Below are 24,445 nucleotides of genomic sequence, written 5' to 3'. Positions count from 1 at the left end.
TAATGAATACTATTCTAGATGGATTGTTAGGAAACACTGCCAGTGTATTTCTAGATGACATTTTAATAGTTTCTCAGACTGCAGTGGAGCACTTTAAGAAATTAGATTTGATATTCTCAAGACTAGGAGAAGCTGGGTTAAAAGTAAAACTTGAAAAATGTAAGTTCTTGCAAGACAGTGCCATTTACTTAGGACATAAGATAGACAGACACGGGCTGAGTACAGTAAATTCAAAGGTTGACGCTGTCAAGAATTTTCCAGTTCCGACCAATGTAGACAAGGTTAGGAGCTTTTTGGGATTAACAGGATATTATAGAAAATTCATTATGCTGACATTGCTAATCCACTAAGTTCTTTGTTGAGAAAGGACTAAAAGTTCATGTGGGGACCTGCGCAACAGCAAGCTTTTGACAAGTTGAAAGATAAACTCACGAGTTCACCTATTTTAATTTTCCCCGACTATGAAAAAGAATTTATTCTTTGTACTGATGCGTCTGACATAGGGTTAGGAGGCATACTAATGCAAGAGAGAAATGGAACTTTGAAACCCATAGCTTACACATCCAGACTTTGTAATAGTGCGGAGAGAAACTATTCTATAACTGAAAGAGAAACTTTAGCAGTAATCTATTCTTTAGAAAGTTTTAGGGATATGATACTAGGGTATCCCATCAGAGTTTGGACTGATCACACAGCTATTCAGAACTTATTTAAGCATAAGAATCTTAGAGGCAGACTTGCTAGATGGTTTGCGATACTTCAGTGCTATGATGTTCAATTTAATTATATTCCGGGTAGAAGGAATGTAGCAGATCCACTTTCTAGAAACATTAGTCAACCAATGACTGGGACTGGGTTGATTAATTTTGTTTGTAGTATAGAAGAATTAGTAACTTTAGATGAAGAAATGCTAATAAGAGAACAGAGAGATGATGAGACATGTGATTCAATAATCAAGCATTTGATGAACCCAAGAGGAGATCCTCCAAAGCTACCAAAGGGGTATAAGATAGAGGAATTTCATTTGATTAATGGAATTTTGTATAGGAAAACATTTGTAAATGGGAAAGATATTTCTAGAGGTCAAGTAAATCAGTTGGTTATACCACAAACTCTGGTAAATGAGATATTGAAGTTACTTCATGATAGTGATTGTAGTTCACATCCTGGAAAGGATAAACTTATAGACAGGCACAACTTAAGTACTTTTGGCTAGGTATGAAGAAAACTATATATGATTATATAGAAAAGTGTGTAAAATGTGTAAAGGTGAAGGGAAATACACCAAAACCTGCTCCTATACTCACCTATCCCATTCCACAGAAACCTTGGGAAAGAGTTCACATGGATACATTGGAATTACCATTAACCGAGAACGGCTTTAAATACCTATTTGTTGCTATTGATTATTTTTCAAGATTTTGTATATTGCAACCCATAATCAATAAGAAAGCTGAAACTATTGCTTCCGTAATCTATGATCAGATAATCTGTAATTTTACTACACCTAACATCCTAGTTTCAGATAATGGGACTGAATTTAATAACAAAATCTTGGAAAATCTATGTAATGTGTTCCACATCAAGAAAGTCAATATACTCGTTAACCATCCCCAAAGTAATGGAGTAGTAGAAAGGTTAAACAAAAAGATAATTATATGTCTTAGAACCCTAATAAGTCCTCATAGTGTAACTTGGGATACTTGGATTCCTTGTGTTAAGTGTACCCTGAACAATCAAATTAATGTAGCAACTGGTGATACACCTCATTTTATAATTTTTGGGGAGGACAAAACTCTGCCATATGAAATGTTGACTGCAGAGCAAAAACCCATATATGATATGGATGATTATATATCCAATAGGATAAATACTCTTCAAAGTATTCACCAAAGAGTTAGGAAACATATGCAGGTGTATTCACAAGAGATGAGGGAACAACAACACAAAATAGCTCATAAACTAGAATTGAAAATTGGGGAATTAGTAATGGTCAAAATAACCTCACCCAATAATAAACTTTCACCAAGGTACACTGGTCCATATAGGGTAATTGATTCTGCAGGTGGAAACAAGTTTAAACTTAAACATTTAGAATCAAGAGAAGAATTGATAGGACATTTAGATGACATAAGGAAAATTAGCTTGCAGATCTATGAAGATGATTATAGTAATACTTTGTGCATAAATATTAATAACCCTGGAGAATATGGAGAATATTATAATGATATTTTTCAAGAGTTGAACATTAATCTTGATGTATTTTACAGATAGTATTGACCATTTGTATGTATTTGGGATGGGAGACCTAAACAACTGGAACTTGGTGTCAAGCAGATACATGGAAACTTAAAACCTAGGATCTGCTGTGGTCAGACTTGGAACCTTAAGGACTTAAGGACCTCTCATCTGAGTACACACATGAGTATTGTGACCATTTTAAAGTAATGAGACTTTGAAAATGAAGTGTGTTGGAAATAATATTGAACAAGAAGAGACACTCGAACTCTAGATTAGTGTGTTTTGCAAATTAATTGCTATTGAAAAGATGATAAACCATTCAGAATTTACAGTTAGTGCTCATAGTGAATTTTATAATCAATTATATCTTTTCTGTAGACAATCTAAGAGAAAGCATGATCTCTTTTGTGTTTCGAGAGGCTTCGCATGAACTCTCTGGTTAGGAATATGTCTGGGGGTATTGGCTGCTTGTTATTGTGGCAAAGTAACATGCAGTCGATACTTTAGGGTCTATATGGGGCGCCCCTATGGACCAGAGCCACACATCATTTTGTCTATGATAGAAGAAATTCTGTTCATAGAGAAATGATGACACTTTTATACTACGACTGTCCCTCCGTTATGCTGTCCCCCAACCCTTGTTGCTGTCCTGTACCATTTCTCTGAGTATTCTCTTTCTGATTGGGGGATTTCCCTGTGGTGGGGGAAAAGAATACTGCCACCAAGTTTTCCCACTTGGATTGTAGGAGGCGAGAAGAAAGGGACGGGGAGAGGGACTAGGCATCCTTCTCCCTGTAGCCCCAAGGGGCAACTTCCTAAATCGAAAAGAAAAGGCATAAGGGGTGCTGGCGGGCCTCGGGCCAGCACCCTAAGGTTTGGGTCTTTTAATGTGCGTGGATGTGGTACAGATGAGAGTAAAAGGGAAGAGATAGGTAGTATGTTTGTGAGAAGAAAGTTGGATGTGTTGGCTTTGAGTGAAACTAAGTTGAAAGGGAAGGGTGAGTGTATGTTTGGGAGTGTAAGTGGGAGGTTATCAGGAGTGAAGAGAGGGCGAGGGAGGGAAGGGGTGGCTATTCTAGTAAGTGAGGAGATAGGTAAAGGGGTAGTGGAGTGGAAAGAGGTTTCCTCAAGGATAATGTGGATGAAGGTGAAACTGGGAAAGGAGATGTGGGTCTTTGTAAGTGCATATGGGCCGGGCAGTGAGAAGAGCATGGAAGAAAGGGAGGCCTTTTGGATAGATTTAAATGAGTGCATAGAGGGTTTAGGAAGAAATGTCAATGTAATAGTACTGGGAGACCTTAATGCTAGAGTGGGAAATGGTCCAATCGATGGAGTGGTTGGGAAGTGTGGAGTTCCAGGAAAGAATCGTAGTGGAGAGTTGATGGTGGAAATGTGTCTAGAAAGAGAGTTGATGATAGCAAATACAGTGTTTCGGAAGAAAGTCAAGCATAAGTACACATTGGAGAGGGTGGTGGAGGGAAGGGTGGTAGATAGAGCGCTAATGGATTATGTAGTGGTAAATAGGACTATGATAGGAAGAGTTAAGGATGTACATGTGCTAAGGGGAGAGGGTGGGGGAATATCAGATCATTTTTTGGTGGAAGGTAAGTTGAGAGTGGAGGATAGATGGAGAAGGAGGAAAGGGACAAAAGGTAGGGAGGTTCTTAGAGTGAACTCCTTGAATGAAAAGGAAAAGGAGAAGGAGTACGAAAAGAAGCTGAAGGAGGAGTGGGAGGGAGTAAAGGATAGAGCAGAGATGGGTGTGGAGGAGGAATGGGGATGGTTCATGGAGGGAGTCTTAAAGTGTGCAAGGATGGTGTGTGGAACAAGAAGGACAGGGGGAAATAGAAGAAAGGGTAGTGAATGGTGGGATGAGGAAACAAAGAAGGTTGTAGAAGAGAAGAAGCGAGCATTCACAGATTGGTTACAAAAGAGGACGGGGGAGTCATATGAGACGTACAAAGAAAAGAAAAGAGAAGTAAAGCAAAAGGTAAAGGAGGCAAAGAGGAGAGCAGATGTGAAATGGGGTAGGAGTATGACAGAAAATTTTGAAAGTAATAAAAAGATGTTTTGGAAAGAAATTAAGAGAGGAAGAGGAGGCGAATCAAGTAGGGAAGAAAAGGTAAAAGGTACAGATGGAGAGTTGATAATGGAAGAGATGGCAGTGAGGGGAAGATGGGCAGAATATTTTAGGGAGTTGCTGAATGTGAAGGAGGATAGGGAAGGAAAGATAGCTGCAGTGGGAAATGCGAAGAAAATGAGAGTGATGAGTGAGGAGAATGGAGGAGAAATAAGGAAGGATGAGGTGAAGGCAGTTGTAAAGATGATGAAAGCAGGTAAGGCACCTGGTCTGGATGGATGTCATGCAGAATGTCTGAAAAAGGGAGGTTCAGTGATGGTGGACTGGTTGGCGAGATTATTTAATGTTTGCTGGAGAGAGGGTAGAGTACCGGAGGACTGGAGTAGTGCCTGTATAGTTCCTCTTTACAAGGGAAAAGGGGACAAGTGTGAATGTAGTAATTTCAGAGGGATTAGCCTGTTGAGTGTAGTAGGGAAGGCTTATGGGAGGATCTTAATTGAGAGGATTAGGAGAGGAACAGAAGGAGTAATTGGTGAGGAACAGTGTGGTTTTAGGACGGGTAGAGGTTGTGTAGATCAGATCTTTGTGGTAAGACAGATATGTGAGAAAGCTATAGGAAAGGGGAAGGATGTTTTTTGGGCTTTTATGGATCTGGAAAAGGCTTATGATAGGGTAGACAGAAAGGCACTGTGGGAGGTTATGCAGATTTATGGGATAGGAGGAAAGCTTTTGGGAGCTGTCAAGAGTTTTTATGTGAGTAGTAGAGCATGTGTTAGGATTGGAAATGGAGAGAGTGAGTGGTTTGAAGTAAAGGTGGGACTTCGTCAAGGATGCGTTATGTCGCCCTGGCTGTTCAACTTATACATGGATGGGGTGGTGCTAGAGGTGAATGCTAGGGTAGTGAGTCAGGGATTGGAGATGGTTAAAGAAAATGGAGAAAAGTGGGAGGTGAGCCAGCTGTTGTTTGCGGACGACACTGCGCTTGTGGCAGGGTCAGAGGAGGGATTGAGGAAGCTGGTGGCAGAGTTTGGGAGAGTATGTGATAGAAGAAAGCTAAAGATAAATGTGGGTAAAAGTAAGGTGATGAGATGTACAAGGGGTGAAAGTGGCAGTAGACTGGAAGTGAACATTATGGGAGAGCGACTGGAGGAAGTGGATAGTTTTAGATACTTGGGTGCAAGTGTAGCAGGAAAAGGTGGAGTGAAGGTGGAGGTAGAATGTAGATTGAGAGAAGCGAGTAAATGCCTTGGTGGTTTAAAGAGTGTAATGAGAAATAGACATTTGGGAATGGATGCGAAGAGGAGACTGTATGAAGGAGTGATTGTGCCAACAGCACTGTATGGGGCAGAAACGTGGAACATAAGAGAAGAAGAGAGAAGGAGTTTGAATGTGTTTGAGATGAGGTGTCTGAGAAGTATGGCGGGGGTTACTAGGCTAGATAGAGTGAGAAATGAGGAGGTGAGGAGGAGAACAGGGGTGAAAAAGGATTTGGGAGATAAGGTTGATGAAAGAATATTAGGATGGTTTGGACACATGGAAAGAATGAGTGAAGAAAGACTAGTAAAAGAGGTATGGAAGGCAGATGTGGAGGGAGTGAACATGAGGGGACGTCCTAGGATGAGGTGGATGGATGGGGTGAAGGGGGCTTTGGGGAAGAGGGGAATGTCTGTTGAGGAAGGAAGGGAGAGGACGGAAGACAGAGGTGAGTGGAGAATGGTTGTATATGGATGATGTTGTGACTGCATGAGGAGGAATGGGCGGGGGGGTGGGGGGTGGGGTAGTATATGTGAGTAAATTTTGACGCAGCCCGAAGGGATTTCTCCCCGTCCTCTCCTTATATGCAAAGGGGGACGGAGAGGGGGGGTCGCCGATTAAATGAAGCGGCCTTGCTGTGGATGTACTGTGTCTTGCGACACTGCTTCTGACCCAGGGCGGTGGGCGGGGTGCAGGGATGACCCGTCATCCAGGAGGTGCTCAGATGAGAGGAAGGGTGGGAGGGGTGTGGAGTGTATTTAGGGATGAAATGGGTGGGAGTGTTTTTATGCCTTTCCCTTTTTGGCTACCTCCCTTGGAAGTGGGAAAAAGCCTTGGTATATGTATGTATGTATGTATGAACAATTGCCATTATCAAAAAAATTCTGTAGACCAAATTCCTCATTGTAACATACAAGGATCTCATTATCTGTTTTTCCCTAACAAGAAAAAAATATCAATCAATTGTCCCGGGTTGAGTCCTAAATTGGATTTGGTTGAAGGTCTTGTCTCTATTCAAGATAACTGCGAATTGCATGCAGACACTATTTCCACCATTTCTAATACCCTTAATACAATGCATTTAACCGAGGACACCTACATTTCAACCTTCAACTTTACATTGCCTGAAAACTCTCCTCCCTTGAAAATTAAGAGAAGACCATTGTCAAGATCTCCCTCAAATGAATTACCTATGCTACCAATCCTTATCATACCCTTACTTTCAGTGTTAGTGGCAGCACTGATTGCCTTTGTTGTATTCCGGAGATTGGCTCTGTCAAAGCAAATCAACCATGTAACCGCTTAATTCAATACCTTATATATATATTGAGATGCATGTTATTCACATTTATAGGTATTATGTTTATGTATTATTCCCAATTTATTGCATGAATGATGTATTTTGGAGGGTAGATTAACAATTACGCAAGGGTAGATTAGCTTATTCTAGAAATATGTTAGCAAGCCCTGTAAGAGGGAAATAAGAATTGGTCGGGACGACCAAGGGTAGCTGCCGAGCCCTGTAAGAGGCCGGTAGTGTACGAATGGAAATGAGCTAGGGCATTAGAATAATTCAGACTCGACGCCTGCTCGAGGGCGATGTTATGTCTATGTGAGGGCGACGTTTTGTCTATGTAAACACACCGACGGTGGTGACTGTTTTATATTCGATGTGTAATCAAACTCTGTAAGCGCAGGTTAGCTTCGTTTGACTAATGCTGAGGTAAACAATATCGCTAGTGGCATTGTAATGGCTTTCCGGATTGGTGCAAGGTGGAGAAGGAGGAAAAAACTATTGGTGCATGAATTCAAAGTCACGCCCATAAGGAGTGACATTTATTTGAAAAGTAACTGGAGATTGGTTTAGAAAAATTAGTGACGTCAGACGAAGGTAGCTTAGCGTAGGATACGGGATCTCGCCAGAGAAGATATAGAGGGGGTGTCGAGAGAGGATCAGGAGACGATGTAGAGACGAGAGAAAGAGATCCCGAGTGTAAGCAGAAGGTGAAATTACAGTGAAAGAAGAAAGAAAATTCACCACCCTTTTATTAACCCAAAGGACGAGAGGAATAGGCATGGGGCCTAGAAAATAGTGAGACTACAGGAAAAAGAAGGCATTGGGCCTACTGCTTAAGAGGAACTTGAATATTAGTGAAACTCACGTAACGAGAGGCAAGGGGCCTTGAGACGAGTGATATTACAAGTCAAATTTAAGTGACAGTGGTGACAAGGGGTGGTGAAAGCCACAAGTGCGGCTTGGCATTCTACCCTTACCCTACAGAGCAGCTTCTGTCTGGGTAGGTCGTGTAGTACTGGGGCCGCGAAGAGGAGCCTTGTGCGGACGAGGCTTTGGACGATGGGAATGAGAGTTTCCCGGTGTTGCCCCCAGGGTTCCTTTCGGATCGCTCGAACTAGGTTTAAAGCTCTCTGAGCATTGAGGGTGGCTTGCTGGATGTGGAGAGTCCATTGGCCGTTTCTCTGGAACGTTACTCCTAAGTAGCGGACGGATTTCGCTGGTTCAACTGGCGTACCGCATATATTTATCCGGTTCCAGCTCGGATATGTGCCGCTGTTGTAACCTGCCAGGTGCACTGGCATGTAGACAGTCTTCTTTGCCGAGAGTGTGAACCCTAGGCTGTTGAGTTGGGCCACCACGATGTCTACTTGCTCTTGAAATCTTCGGAGTTCCGCCTTGTGCTGAGCAGAGTTCTTTTTGGGCCGCCGGTGCCTGGACTTCCTCCAGAGGGCTATGTCGTCTGCGTATGCGGTGACGACCGTATCATCCCGTACTCCTTTGCCCACGTCTGCTAAGAGGAGTGTGAATAGAAGGGGGGACACGGCTGAGCCTTGGGGGACACCCATGTTGCCCGCTCGGGGCAGGCGGTATATATACCCAGGGCCGATCTGACGCCTTGACATCTTTAGCATCTCATCTCGAGAGATAAGATAGATTCCGGTATGAGAGGACACTCCCGCTGCATTTCGTCGCCGCTAAATTTACGCCTTCTAGCCGTCATTTACCCAAGTCACTAGCTCTGATTGACGAGCTACAACCGTTACAACATCGAAAGTACTGCTACCCGAGAAAATTACCCCTTCTTTGTGGAATCTCGCTCTGGCAGGATTATGCCCAGCACAATTCTCCCTGCACGATCGGCATAACCCCTGTGGTTCTTTCGAAAATTGCCTTTACGGCGGGAGAGGTGGGACCCCTTCGTCAAGATAAGCCCGGTCTCGCACGCTCTAGGTGCACTCGGGCCTTGTATTCGTTCGACTGCTTGCGAGGTAGACAGGTTTTGACATAGCACCAACGCGATAGTAAACGCCCGCGCTCCCCCGCCCCCTTAGATTTATGTAATTTTTTTTTCTTCTAGTATTCTCGCGCGTAAACACCGTTGGCGTTATCAGTGCCGCCATGGCGGCTACTGATACTGTGACTGGCGTGGTGAAACGTAGGCGCTGCGCTTCAGGATCAGAGCCTCCATCTGATGATGAAGCTGCCGTGGTGATGGCCCCACCTCACAACAAGGGTGGCAAGCTCCCCACCTTCAAGGTCGTACCCTCAGCAGGGTACGACACAGCTTTTGAGGTGGTACGAGCTCTCGAGAGGGGCCCCCTCCACGGTAAACTTGTATCCCTCCGGCCCCTTGGCGACGGTAACTTGCTGCTGTTACCGAGCAGTTACCAACTCGTCGAGGAGCTGGAGGCAGTTACATCGTTGAATGGAAAGCCTCTGACCCTGGAGAGACTCAATCCCGAGGACAAGCGGCACAGACTCGTGGTGCACAATTACCCGACCTCATACATGACTGAGGCCACTGAGGACCATCCTCAGGTGATTGGGGCCACGAGAATGCTGGGATAAGACGCCCACCCGCCAAGTTTTGATCACCATAAAAGGCGAACCTTTTAATCGTATTGACCTGGGGATGTATGGCAGTTATGATGTACGAACGTACATCCCTGATCCTCTCCGTTGTTTTAAGTGTCAACGTTATGGTCATCACCAGGCGCGGTGCACTTCTAAGCAACCGAAAAGGGGTATTTGCAGCATGTCTCATGCTACCGAGACTTGTCTCAACAAGTTTAAGGCTGGCACTGAGACTGTGGCCAAATGCCCCAATTGCAGCAAGAAGCACCACGCCTAGAATACTTCTTGGTCAGCTCGTAACGCTCAGGCCATTGCCTGTAAGGAGAGGACAGAGAAGCGACAGGACTTCATACCTGCCCCCCCCCCCCAGGTACATTTGTATGGGGCAGCAGGAAGCACTCTTCCACTGCACCACAGACACCTAAACCTAGTGCTCCTGATTTAAACAATCAAGAGCACTTCCCTGCACTCGAAACAGACACACGCACACACACCCGAACTCAGCCAGCTCCCAAAAAGACCCCTACGTCCAAACCCACGCCTACCCCTAAACCCACGCCCCCAGTACCAACCCCATGAGCACAGGAACGGCGGCCCCCTCCACCTTAGTATCCGTCTGATGTCATCCCCCTTTGGGAGGATGACATCGACTTGATTGTGACCGGTGTCGTCTCTGCAGTCGCTACTACCCTAGGGGAAAGCGACCCAGATAAGATGCTAGTCATGGTGGATAGGGCCGTCAAGAACGTGCTCAAACTCCTGAAAGAGAAGAGGATCCCTAGGCGAAAGGACTTTTCTTCCTCTTCCTCCCCCTTCTCCCCTTCCACTTCCCCCAAGCCCGCTACACCCACTTTCACCATTGGGAAGGCAACACCTACAACTTCAAAGACGAGGAAAGTGCCTTCTGCCAAGCCCCAACGTCATTTTGCGCTTACGCTTGAAGACGCCTCTTCTGATGAGGAGGGAAATGTCCCCATTGTTTCAAAGACGTAACCCATCTTGTCTTCTGACCGTGGGGGTGGGGGGACAAGATGAGACAGTAATGGAACTAGACAGGGAAGAAAGTCGCCCTATTCAATAATCACTTAAGGTTGCTACAGTGGAACATAAACGGGTTCCGCAGCAAAAGCTCGTATCTCCTTGCGCTTGCGCAAGAGCATGATTACGATATCATACTTCTCCAGGAGACATTGGTGAGTGATGAGGTGCGATTTCCGGGATATCGCATCTTCCCCCTCCCTCGCTTACCCACTATTAGGGGGTGCATGATCTTAGTCAAATCATCCATCCCCTGTAGTGAGATCATGGACCCTGTACCATGTGGGGATGGTGTGGAAGTCCTTGCGGTTCGACTCCATTGAGTCCATGAAATGTACACCATCTATAACATATACAGGGGCCAGAGAGCGGAACTGGACCTTGGAGAAGTGTGTGCTCTTGCTGCGGACAGGCTCCTCATCATAGGAGGGGACTTCAACGCCCATCATGATATTTTGATGTCGCCCCAAGGGCCCAATGTCGCTGGGCGCCACTTAAATTACGTATTAGATGAATGCCCTGACATTGCGTTGTTGAATGGTGGAAATCCGACGCACGTGCAAGGTGGACGACTTGATCTGACCATGGTGACGGCCACTCTCCTCCCCAGGGTAACCTGGGAGGTGAATCCTATTGTCACTAGCGATCACTTCGGTGTCTCGGTGCACATACGGGATACACCACCCATACCAGCTGTATTACCTGTTCCCAGGTGGAAGACAGCTTTGGCAAACTGGCCAGTATTTGAGAGGTCTGTTGAAGAATGGGCAGCGTCCAACGTTCCACCACAGGACGTGGAAACGTTAGAAGCTGACTTTTCTGTAGCCCTTCAGGTGGCTGCCAACAGAGCCATCCCAAAGACTCGCCAGTCCCCCAAAGAACACAAGAACAGCTGGTATTATACCCCCAAGGTGAGAGAGGCCAACCATCGGGTGAACATGCTTAGGCGTGTTTTCCGACGGCGCCGAACTCAGACAATTTGGCCAACTTACGCGCTGCAGTTTATGACGCTCACGTCATGGCTGCAGATACCAGAAGAGCTAAATTTCTTGAATGGTGTGAGGGCTTTAACGCTCACACCTCCCTAGCAGAGCTGTGGTCTAAGATCCGTAAAGCTACTGGCAGGACTCAACCGCGACGCACTCATCATGCCTCTGATGCTGAGGCGCAGCGGCTGGTGCAGGAGTTTGTCTCTTGCTCCAGCAGCACCTCACTCCTGCAGTGTGTTCAAGACACACTGCAGGACCTCCAAGGAGTGAGGCGCCACAGTGTCGAGGACATGATGAGTCAATCGGATGATACTGACGCTAACTTTACGCTTCAGGAGCTACGAGTCACACACAAGACCAGCTCAGACAAGGCACCTGGAGAGGACCTCATTACCTATTCCATGCTGACCCATCTTGGGCCAGCGGGTGACGAGGCACTTCTAAGGGTGATAAACGCATCTTGGAGGACTGGCAAGCTACTAACAGCCTGGAAGACGGCAATCATAACGCCAATTTCAAAGCCAAAGGAACCTAGTGCTTATCGCCCCATCAGCCTGACAAGCTGCATGGGGAATACAGCAGAGAGGATGGTGCTAAACAGCCTGCTGTGGAAACTGGGCCCAATGCATGAGCATATCCATGCTTACTGCAAGGGCACTGGCACAGCAAACAGTACAGCAACACTCCTCAATGCTGTCAGTGGCACACCGTCCATCGTGGTCTTTTTGGATTTGGAAAAGGCGTTTGAGCTGGCCAGTCCACTTGTGATATTAGATACCCTTGCTCGCAAGGGCGTAAAAGGCAAGCTGCTTTCTTGGATTGCTGACTATCTCAGTCACCGGTCTGCGAAAGTACGCTTTCAGGTTCACATATCAGAGGCCAGAATGCTGGAGAATGGCACTCCACAGGGGGGGGGGGTCCTCAGCCCCACTCTGTTCAATGTGCTCGTCTCCAACATTTTGTAACTACCTCTACCCAATGGTTGCAAAGTCATCTGCACATTGCGCTCATTACTGGGAAGCGGCGGTGCTTCAGGAGGGCTCAGCGGTGTTTAAGCACTGTAGCGACAGAATGTTGCAGGTTACGATTAAAGATCTCCCCTACAAAATCGAAGGCCATGGCATTAAGACTCTGGAAAGAGGGGGAGCACCTCACCACCCAGGACCTTAGGCTGGACTGGGTTCACCAGTTTCAGTACCTGGGGGTCTGGATTGATGAGAGGCTCACCTTTCAGAAGGAACTAGCCTATCTCAAGGAGAGACTGAAGGCAAGAACCACAGTTATGAGAGCAATGACGGGGAAGGCACTTGGTGCCACGCATCAGGTCCTTCGCACATTCTATGTGCACGCAGTCCGCAGCTTGGCGGACTACGCTGCCCCAGCTCTCATAAATGTGGCGACTGCCAAGCTTGAAGAGTTGGAGCTTTGCCAAAATGCCGCAGCAAGGTTGTTAACCTCCAAGATTGTTAACCTCCAGATGGAGGCTTCATTGCCTTCATTAACGTCACGGGTCAGAAGGCTGGAGGTCGACTTTCTTGCCAAGATAGTCCAGAGCCCCAGGATAACTGAGCTAAGTCAGAGCCTTGTGACAGCTCTGGGACGGGTGGGTACTCTTATCCACTCCGATACCTGGCTATCACAGGCGGCTGGACTTCTGGACTCCTTCAGGCTCACCAGCGTTCTCCTTGAGAAGGGTAGGGACTCTCCACACCCAGAGTTCAAGCCCCCACCACCATGGCTGTCGATACCTGCAACCTTCATTGTCACAAAGCTTCCCAGTAAGAAGAAGTTATGTGACCAGGAAAGAGTACGAGCGCAGGCCCTACAAAGCATCCGCGCACTGTCGGAACCTGGAATGGCGGTCTATTATACGGATGGCTCCGTAGACCCCAACAGGCCCCGTAGTGCGGGGGCTGCCTTCGTGACGGATGGTTTGACCTTCGGCAGGAGAGTATCTGATCATGCGTCCACTCTCCAAGCTGAGACCATAGCGGTCCAAGGAGTGTTAGAACATGCTCTAATATCTCGAGCTGGTCCTGTGGTGATCCACACGGATTCACAGTCTCTGCTAGGCAGCTTAGAATCGACACAGCCCAGCGACAATGTATGCTTACTGACCTCCATCCTAGCACTCCTGCTGAAGCTACATCAGCAAGGCAGGAGTGTTACGCTCAACTGGGTGCCAAGCCATGTGGGCGTCCCAGGTAACGAGCTAGCCGACGCCGCAGCAGAAGCGGCGCGCCAAAGACCCAAAGTCGATGTTGTCGTCCCCCTCAGCAGAAATCAGTTGCGCCTACGCACCAGGGCTCTTACCCAGGTACAACGGTTCCTTCAGCACAGACTGGAAGCAGAGGTGTCAGAGAGGGCGAGGTGGTACAGGGCAGTCACAGACTACGAGCCCCTTGTGCTTCCTCGCTCCACACCTAGAAAAGTGGAAATTCTGCTCTTCCGTCTGAGGTTGGGGGACCGTTGTTTCTGGCAAATAAAGACCAACTGCCGCCACCCAGAAGCCACCCTTGACCACTACCTCAAGCATTGCCCCGCAACTGCTTTTCTGAGGAGAGGGCCTCCGACAACATCTGAGGGTCTTGTGCGCCGCCTATGCAGCCACTTAAGCGAATACGAACTGCGTCGGCTGGTGGAGTGTCAGCCCCACCTTTAAAAATTTACACCTTTTGCACTTGTTCATGTCAGAAAGGGTGAATTCACCGAGATGTACATACATATTTAACATAGGTATGCACATCCGGTAAATGTATGAGTGGGCGTGGCCAAGCCACACACACTCATACATTGAATCACCCCCCCTTTCTAAATTTTATTACACCAATTGCTACAAAACACTATCTACTGAATACACAGCTATGTTAGGAAGGGTGCATTCACCGAGATGTGCATACGTATTTCATATACGTATGCATCTTGTGAATGTATGAGTGTGTGTGGTTAAACCCGCACACACTCATAAGTCAAATCACCCTCCAAACGGGCTCACATTTAAAGCCCGTGGGAGCTTCACTCCCTAATTAAACAGAACAGAACTGAAGCCTTGACCAGACGCAACCTAATTGGGATGACCCATCCTATCCTTCGAGCGTCGAGTCAGGTCAGACTACCATCCAACTCTAACTTTGCACCTACAAGCATGTGTGGGGTACATGTGTACACCACACCCCTGTACACTTCATTATGACCAGAGCCATGGTGGTCATGAATTCCTTCACGCCTTCGTTGGTCATGGCGGGATGGGTTGCCTGGAATACAGGTGCACTTTGCCTTTGTTCTTGTTGCACTTTTGCCGATTCTTGCAGGGGAACTATTATCGTCGAGATGTGAAGAGGGGCGTTGGATATGTTTTCATTGACGTTAGAGGCGGCGGGGGAGGGGTGGAGGTGGTGGGTGTCTATGCCTCCACTGATATACGAGACAGTGGGGGCGAGGGGTGGCTTGGGGTTGATGACCTCATGCAAGTAGGTTTGGTGGTTCCTTGCGGGGGCGACCTTTGTCAAAATCCTTTTTCGTGCACTGCAAGTGGCACTCCATCCCTTGTGTTCTTCCCGGCAACTGGGGCACTTTGGGATGACCCTTTTTCCCTTCCTTGTGCTTCCGGAAGCATTCCTATGATTGGCGGGCGTTACTGCAAACAGCGCATTTGAGATGTCGGTGACTTCGCGATTGTGGTGTCCAAACTGTTGACACTTAACGTAATGAAGCGGTTCCGGGGGAGTGGGCTGAACTTAAACTTGCTCCATTTCCACAGATTTAGCTTTGCAGGAAGTGTTCTCTGCACAGAGACCTTGAATACCTAAGTGCCGCCCCGGAGCAAAGACCTCAGTATCCCCCACCCCCATCACCACTTAACTCCTCCACCATCCCTTACTGCCTATTTCAACTATTGGCTTACAAAATAATTGAACAGATTTAAAATTTTGTACTTAACGTCCCTAATGCAGAAAGGATAAGGAAAAATATTTCATATTTTGCTGATTTTAACGCAAATTCGTTGATTACGGTAAAATATTCAGGGGTTCTTTGAGTTTTTTTTTTATCATTATTACAATTTTCTCAGCCTTGTGGGTAGCAAGTCCTGGATAGAATTGCTGCCCCCCCAGTTTTATAATCCCCCCCCCCAAAAAAAAAAAAAAAAAAAAAAAAAATATATATATATATATATATGAGGGCCCTGTCCCTGCATGCCCACTATGACGCTATTCCGGTTACTGACAGTTGCTCACCGGATAGTTGCTCACCGGACAGTTGCTCACCGAACAAGTGACAAATAGGACATTTGCTCACCAAAGGATTATTTTATACTTTTCTTGAACTTAATAACAAATAATATAAATTATTTTTTTAGTTATATTGAAGTTTATTACAGCAATAATACACAAACAATATACAAACTTAATAACATAATATACAAGCAACCACCAAAGAAGCGGGTGAAGAGGGTGACTCATCAGATGCAGAACCGCCTTCGGAATCTGTGCCAGGGGTATGCTGCAGGAAGTCAGTTTCTTCCTGACTTTCTAAATGCAGTTGGCCACACCATTAGACTGGACTTGTAAACCACAAAGGACAATGAACCAACTTCAGTACTGCACCAGTTGTAAAACTGTAATCACTATATATTGATGGAAGAAATTGGTATTGAATTTTATAATGAATTAAAAAACTAAAACATGAAAGTTTGTATATTGTTTGTGTATTATTGCTATAATAAACTTCAATATAACTAGAAAATCTTGTATATTGTTTGTTATTAAGTTCAAGAAAAGTAAAAAATAATCCTTTGGTGAGCAAATGTCCTATTTGTCACTTGTCCGGTGAGCAATTGTCCGGAGAGCAACTCTCTGGTGAGCAACTGTCCTACACTCTCGCTATTCAGCGCTTCCTTCTTAAGGCAAGACATCTCCTGGTATTCGTCACTTTCGGTTGCTGCTGCTCTTGGTCCGGTGAGAACTCCACAGGATAGCTCACCAGCACTGCCCTTACCAGCTTTTCCTCCGGTTTGAACCTGATAAGGGAGACTTGTTTTCCATTGAGGATCTGGATGCCTTTTAAGTATCCGTGTGTCTCGCGGTTGAAGGGAGTTGGGCCGGACAGTGAACCTGGCCGAATTGTTGTGTAGCTCTATGGCAACCACCGCCTTGTATCCGTTGGCGAACTCCGTGCTGCTCGTGGAACTTTCATTAATGGAGGTGGGGTGACCGATAACGGTGAAGCCTCGCTGTGATCCGAGGTCGGGAGAGAAGCCTGGGCTACAGCAGCCTCTGAAGGAGGGGCAAACTCCTTCACCTGCCGAGGAAGCTGGGTCCTCCGCTGTTTGCCTTCCAGAGCAACCTTTGCGCTCATGACCGTGAATGGTGCATCGAGCATGGTGCATCGTGCATGGTGGTCGTGATGGGGTAGGTGACCTATACACACAGTCAACCACTGTTGTTGGCATCAGTGACCCTTAGCCTCGCGCGGGTCGCCGCGACCGTACCAGCTATGGTGCGCCACGCGGGTCAACTGTGTGACTCGGTGGCGTCCCATGGGTTTGTGTCTGGGTTGTCTTGATGATTTTCAGTGTTTGGGGGTTGAACACTTCACTCACTGCAATCAGATACACTAACTACATGCCCGCCTGGGGTGATATGATATATCTTTCTTCGATCAGTACCACAGGCGGAGGCACACATACACATACGTACGTGCACACACACCCACATAACCACGCGTCGGCGCGCTATGTGTAGATGTGACGTGTATTTGGGTCTGTGTGTGGTTGGTTTGCCGGTTCTTTTAGTCTGCTGGGTATACATAGAGATTTCATTACACTGATATCTATTGGTCACTCCTGGAGGACCCATTGTGGTGAATGCAATACGCACCCTTGAACTCAGGGAATTAGCCCGGTGACGTGCTCTAGATGTCCCTCATTCGCTCCCAAGACCCCCCCCCCCCCGGTGGCGATCTCTGCGCCAGATCTCAAATTTTCCACCTCAACGGACGGAAGGCTGAATACAACCCGGCATGGTTGAGGCCCATGGTCCTTGAAGCCAAGATAACCCCATCCCCAAGAGAGTTTGACGTACTAAACGGACGGTTCTGTGGACCCACTCATGGGAAGACTTGGCACGGCTTTTACAGCCGCCGATGGGATAACCGCAATATGGACAATGAGTAACGGAAGCTCTACTCTTCAGACGGAGATTACTACCATCTCCAAGGCCCTGGGGGCACGCTCTCGCTACTGGTCAGGGGGCAGTCGTGATCCACACAGATTCAAGGGGTGCTATCGACATTATTCAGTCCGTGAAGACAACGGATGATGTCTACTTAACGGCATCAATCCAGCTTTCGCTGCACCTTTTGGACCAACATGGAAGGTCTGCAACATTTCACTGGATCCCCAGTCTTTTCGGGATTCCAGGGGACACTAATAGCCAGAGACAACCACAGCAGCAAACTCCATATTTCGGAATCAGCGCTGTGGTACTACCTCGTCACTAGGTACGAGGCAGTCCACCTGCCTCCAGGTAGAAGGGCGGAATCTATTGTCCACAGGATCCGCCTAGGATATTGCTGTGGAAGAGACAATCACGAACACAGCAAACTTTGTGGGACCGAGGTGCAACAGCCCCTCCACTACAACCTGCTAGAGTGTAGAGCCACAGGAACCCTTTGCTTGGGACTCAGGCCACCGCTCACCGCGGCAGGGATGGCGCAGCACCTCACCGTTTCCCTTTCCAAGGCAACCCTCAGCTTCTTGAGGGCACACCCTCCCGCTGGCACCGCCTGCGGTTGAAGGATAAATCCCTCCCTAGCACCGCCGGCGGCTAAGAGATACCGCCCTCCTCCCCTGAGATCAGGATGCCGCCGTCAATAATATTGGCATCGTATGGATAACGGACCGTTTATGTCAACTGTTCCGGACTTTCTGCAAGGTCGAGGTCCGAGCGGGTACATAGACGCCGCCACACCAGGACCTACAAAGAGACTGGGGGGCATCTGTATATATATCTATGGTGGATGAACAAGTAGATAGGTGTAAGAGAGACTACTGTAAGATTATTCTGTTTGGTATTCTTATATATAGTGAGGTGTAGCAAAGCAGAGGTGGATTGTAAGGCAGATATCGTGATTGGAAAGACGCTGTCAGCTATTTTCTGTGTAGGCAGCAGGTCTGTCATTCTTGGACCACATGGATAGACATAATGCAGTTTAGACTGCAGTAATGGGGAAACTTTTGATTTGGTATAGGTATTCATACTTTAATGATGCAAAAGAGCGATGGATATCAAGAGGAACATTCACTCTCTGTATATAAACTTATGACTGGACTGCTGTGGAAGGCACCTGTACTGGGTAGGTTTGGTATACATAATCGATTTTGCATTGTATGAGGGCTTGGTATATTCCAAAAGGTTCATCTTTTGTATGTTAGCAAATGCGGTATGAATTATTTTTTGTTTGCAATAGGAAGTCTGCAGAACTGCAACCTATTCGGAAGCTTGTTTGGAGGGGTGATATGAGGAATTAGTGCTCCAGTTGTCAGGAGTGTCAGAATGAGACATATTTACTGAGAGTGTGCAGAGGCAGTTTATGAGAACAATTGGGCAGTATCTATTTGGGAATGTTCTATCTTTTCTTGGTTTGGTAAAAGGGACAATATCTTCTCTCCTAATGATTGGGAAGATGCTTCCCATGCACATTTGGTTGAAGAGGTTAATATAAAGAATGTTGAGGTCGGATGGAGATGTATCAAGTGTTGGCTGGGCCTGGTGCTGTTGCTTGTGAGTTGAAGAGGGATGTGCGGTATTCGGCTTCTGTAAATAGTCGACTATAGTCTTGAGAGAAATCACATGTAAAGTCTTGTAGTGATTATGATTATATGGTGATCTTTTAAGATCTAGATTTGGGTCCATTTGCATTACTAGAAGTTGATGGTAACGTTTTTGCAAGTGATCTGGCCACTTCCTCCACTCTGACATCAGCCAAAACAGACACGAAGATGTGTTTATACAGTATTACTATGGACTGTTTATGGCGCAGTAGTTGAAAACTAAAGGGAAAGGTGTGCGTATCTTTCAACTTCTTTTTGTCACAGTCTTAATGGACTCTTACAAAATAAGTACATACATACACACACAAATACCAAAAGACCCTTCCCTCCTTATAAAATAAACAATAATAAAAGACCAGGTGTGCGATGATTCGCCTGCCTTCACCTGCTGCTGAGGCTGCGCCAGGCAAAGGCATGAATGAGCCAAAGATTTGATGGTATGGTCCTTAGTCTCAGACCCTAACCTGTAACATCGCTTGGGTAGTTGTTTGGTTATCCTCCAGGATGGGCAGGTATTCCTAAACCCGTGGTGACCCTCTGGTGCCCAAACTTAAAATAACAACAACAAACTATAACGCCCCCCCTCTCCCATTTCTATCACTGAGAATATTTGACTGGAAAGACTACCACTTGACGGTACCACGCCATGGAATCTTCAACTTCGAAAAGTACTACATGTGATGAATTGTCTTTGTCTACCCCTTGTCCTTACTGTGATGAAGCCGATGATCTTCAACAACACCTTCTCGAGATGCATGATGGAGGGCAAGTAGCGCACGAAGGGGCCAAATCCGGGGATCAACGTGATGGGTGAGACAGGGTTCAGCGCCCGAACTAATACTTCAAATTGGGCAATGACCTCCTGAAATCATAATGGAATCAACATGAAATAGGTACATGTGATGATTTCAACCACGCTGTCATGCAAAATGTCCAGACTACTTGGTGATCCGTTGGCCATTCATTATCATGACTTATTTTCGAGATTTTGTTCTAAGTAAAGCCAGTAGAATTTAGGTAGCTGAAGGTTAATTCTGATAAACTAAGATACTTTCCAAGAATCTATTTCCTGTAGCCAGAACGAAATCTATAAAATCTGTCACTATGTTAAAACTGTTATTTAACAAAATAAAAGGCTTGGGTAAAGCTAGCAGTTTCTACTAGAAAATCTAAAATACTATAGTACTAGGCATGTGTCTGTGTGTATCTATCTTAGAAGGATAGTTGCCATTGTCATTTGACCAAACTTGGTGGTAAAATGCAAAACATTCGCAATTATTTAAGTTACCCTTTGATTTTATTCTTAAATGATACTGATTCTATCTAGTAAAAAATTAATTTGTAACATTTGAGTTCTCACATATGATCTATAAAAATACACTGATGATGATGATTATGATGATAATGATGGCAATGATAATAATAACAATAATAATGATAATAATAATGATGATAATGATGATGATAATGATGATGATGATAATAATAATAATAATAATAGCAATGATGATGATGATGATAATGATGATGATAATAATAATGATGATCATAATAATGACGATCATAGTAATGATGACGATGATGATGGTAATGATGATGATGATAATAATCAAAATGATGATGATAATGATGATGATGATAATGATGATGATAATAATGATGATGATAAAAATTATTATGATAATAATAATAGTGATGATGATGATGATAATGATGATAATAATGATGATAATAATGATGATGATAACAATGATCATGATGATAATGCTGCTGATGATATGATGATAATAATAATGATAATGATGATAATAATGATGATGATGATGATAATAATGATGATGGTCATCATGATGATGATGATAAAGATGCTGGTGATGATGATAATGATAATGATGATGATAACAATGATGATAATAATGATGATGATGATGATGATGATGATGATGATAATGATAACGATAATAATAATAATAATAATGATGATAATTATGATAATAATAATGATGATGACAATAATGATGATAATGATAATAATAATAATGATCATGATAATAGTATATACATTCATATAAAAAGGCTTTTTCCCCCTTACAAGGGAGGTAGCCAAAAAGGAAAAGGCATAAAATCATTCCCACCCATTCCATCCCTGAATACACTCCACACCCCTCCACCCTCCCTCTTATCTTAGCAAATCCTGGATGACGGGTCATCCCTGCATCTTGTCCACAGCCCTGGGTCAGAAGCAGTGTCGCAAGACACAGCACATCCACATCAATGCAACTTCATTAAATCGGCGACCCCCTCTCTCCGTGTCCCATTGCATAAAAGGAGAAGACGGGGAGAAATCCCTTCAGGCTGCGTCAAATTTTGCTCACACATACTACTTCACCCCCCATTCCCCCGCCCATTCCACCCCATGCATCACATCATCCATATACGACCATTCTCCATTCACTCCTGTCTTCTGTCCTCTCCCATCCTTCCTCAACAGACATTCCCCTCTTCTCCAAAGCCCCCTTCACCCCATCCATCCATCTCATCCTAGGACGTCCCCTCATGTTCCCTCCCTCCACATCTACCTTCCATACCTCTTTTACTAGTCTTTCTTCACTCATTCTTTCCATGTGTCCAAACCATCCTAATACTCTTTCATCAACCCTATCTCCCAACCCCCTTTCCACCCCTGTTCTCCTCCTCACCTCCTCATTTTTCACTCTATCTAGCATAGTAACCCCTATCATACTTCTCAGACACCTCATCTCAAATACACAAACTGGAGTTACTGACACTGGAGCAAAGAAGAGACAGAGAGGTGACCTACTGACCATCTACAGAATCATGAAAGGCACAGAGATACTTGATAGAGAGGACTTACTTAACTGGGACAAGAGAAACACAAGAGGACATGGAAAGAAAAAAAAAACATAGCTATAGAAGAGAACTGAAGAAAAACAGTTTTCCACATAGAGTTTTGGACACTTGGAACAAACTGGATAATGAAATAGAACGCGCAAAAACTATTCTTGAGTTTAAAAGCAAACTAGACACTGCGAGATACAATGGCGGGACACCACGAGCATAGCTCCCCTTCCCGCAAAATACAACTAGGTAAATACATTCAAACTCCTTCTCTCTTCCTCTCTTATGTTCCATGTTTCTGCCCCATACAGTGCTGTTGGCACAATCACTCCTTCATACAGTCTCCTCTTAGCATCCATTCCCAAATGTCTATTCCTCATTACACTCTTTAATCCACCAAGGCATTTACTCGCTTCTCTCAATCTACATTCTACCTCCACCTCCACTCCACCTTTTCCTGCCACATTTGCACCCAAGTATCTAAAACTATCCACTTCCTCCAGTCGCTCTCCCTTAATGCTCACTTCCAGTCTACTGCCACTTTCACCCCTTGTACATCTCATCACCTTACTTTTACCCACATTCATCTTTAGCTTTCTTCTATCACATACTCTCTCAATCTCTGTCACCAACTTCCTTAATCCCTCCTCCGATCCTGCTACAAGCGCAGTGTCATCCGCAAACAACAGCTGGCTCACCTCCCTTTCTTCTCCATTTTCTTTAACCATCTCCAATCCCTGACCCACTATCCTTGCATTTACCTCTCGCACTACCCCATCCATGTATAAGTTGAACAGCCAGGGCGACATAACGCATCCCTGACGAAGTCCCACCTTTACCTCGAACCACTCACTCTCTCCATTTCTAATCCTGACACAAGCTCTACTACTCTCATAAAAACTCTTGACAGCTCCCAAAAGCTTTCCTCCTATCCCATATATCTGCATAACCTCCCACAGTGCCTTTCTGTCTACCCTATCGTAAGCCTTTTCCAGATCCATAAAAGCCCAAAAAACATCCTTCCCCTTTCCTATAGCTATCTCACATATCTGTCTTACCACAACCTCTACCCGTCCTAAATCCTCACTGTTCCTCACCAATTACTCCCTCTGTTCCTCTCCTAATCCTTTCAATCAAGATCCTCCCATAAGCCTTCCCAACTACACTTAACAAGCTAATCCCTCTGAATCTACTACATTCACACTTGTCCCCTTTTCCCTTGTAGAGTGGAACTATACAGGCACTCCTCCAGTCCTCCGGCACTCTACCCTCTCTCCAGCAAAAATTAAGTAACCTCACCAGCCAGTCCACCATCACTGTACCTCCTTTTTTTTTTAGACATTCTGCATGGCATCCATCCAGACCAGGTGCCTTACCTGCTTTCATCATCTTAACAACTGCCTTCACTTCATCCTTCCTTATTTCTCCTCCATTTTCCTCACTCATCACAGTCCTTTTCTTAGCATTTCCCACTGCAGCTCTATCCTCCTTCACATTTAGCAACTCCCTAAAATATTCTGCCCATCTTTCCCATACTGCCTTCTCTTCCATTATCATCTCTCCATCTGCACCTTTTACCTTTTCTTCTTTACTTGATTCACCTCCTCTTCCTCTCTTAATTTCTTTCCAAGACATCTTTTTATTACTTTCAAATTTTCTGTCATACTCTTACCCCACTTCACATCTGCTCTCCTCTTTGTCTCCTTTACCTTTTGCTTTACTTCTCTTTTCTTTTCTTTGTACCTCTCATATGACTCCCTCGTCCTATTTTGTAACCAATCTGTGAAAGCTTGCTTCTTCTCTTCTACAACCTTCTTTGTTTCCTCATCCCACCATTCACTACCCTTCCTTCTATTTCCTTCTGTCCTTATTGTTCCACATACCATCCTTGCACACTTTGTGACTCCCTCCTTGAACTATCCCCATTCCTCCTCCACACCTAGCTCTACTCTATCCTTCACTCCCTCCTACTCCTCCTTGTACTCCTTCTCCTTTTCCTTTTCATTAAAATAGTTCACTCTAAGCACCTCCCTACCTTTTGTCCATTTCCTCTTTCTCCATCTATCCTCCACTCTCAACTTACCTTCCACCAAAAAATGATCTGATATTCCCCCACCCTCTCCCCTTAGCACATGTACATCCTTAACTCTTCCTATCATAATCCTATTTACCACTACATAATCCATTAACGCTCTATCTACCACCCTTCCATCCACCACCCTCTCCCATGTGTACTTATGCTTGACTTTCTTCCGAAACACTGTATTTGCTATCATCAACTC

General features: G+C 45.3%; 1 protein-coding gene across 1 annotated transcript in view; it reads right to left on the bottom strand.

The window, feature by feature from the left end:
- LOC143022803 (cytochrome P450 2D15-like) overlaps positions 1 to 24,445 on the bottom strand; it is a 145,315-nt gene that overhangs the window by 50,900 nt on the left and 69,970 nt on the right. Inside the window, exon 6 of the mRNA XM_076181174.1 lies at positions 20,017 to 20,166. Within this exon, the coding sequence (XP_076037289.1) occupies positions 20,017 to 20,166 (150 nt within the window). The remainder of the gene's footprint in view (positions 1 to 20,016; positions 20,167 to 24,445) is intronic.

Source organism: Oratosquilla oratoria, unplaced genomic scaffold, assembly GCF_046742065.1.
Source record: "Oratosquilla oratoria isolate Oo_2021 unplaced genomic scaffold, ASM4674206v1 SCAFFOLD184, whole genome shotgun sequence".
NCBI lineage: Eukaryota > Metazoa > Arthropoda > Malacostraca > Stomatopoda > Squillidae > Oratosquilla > Oratosquilla oratoria.
Note: the sequence above shows the minus strand (reverse complement) of the source record. Positions and strands in the feature narration are given on the sequence as shown.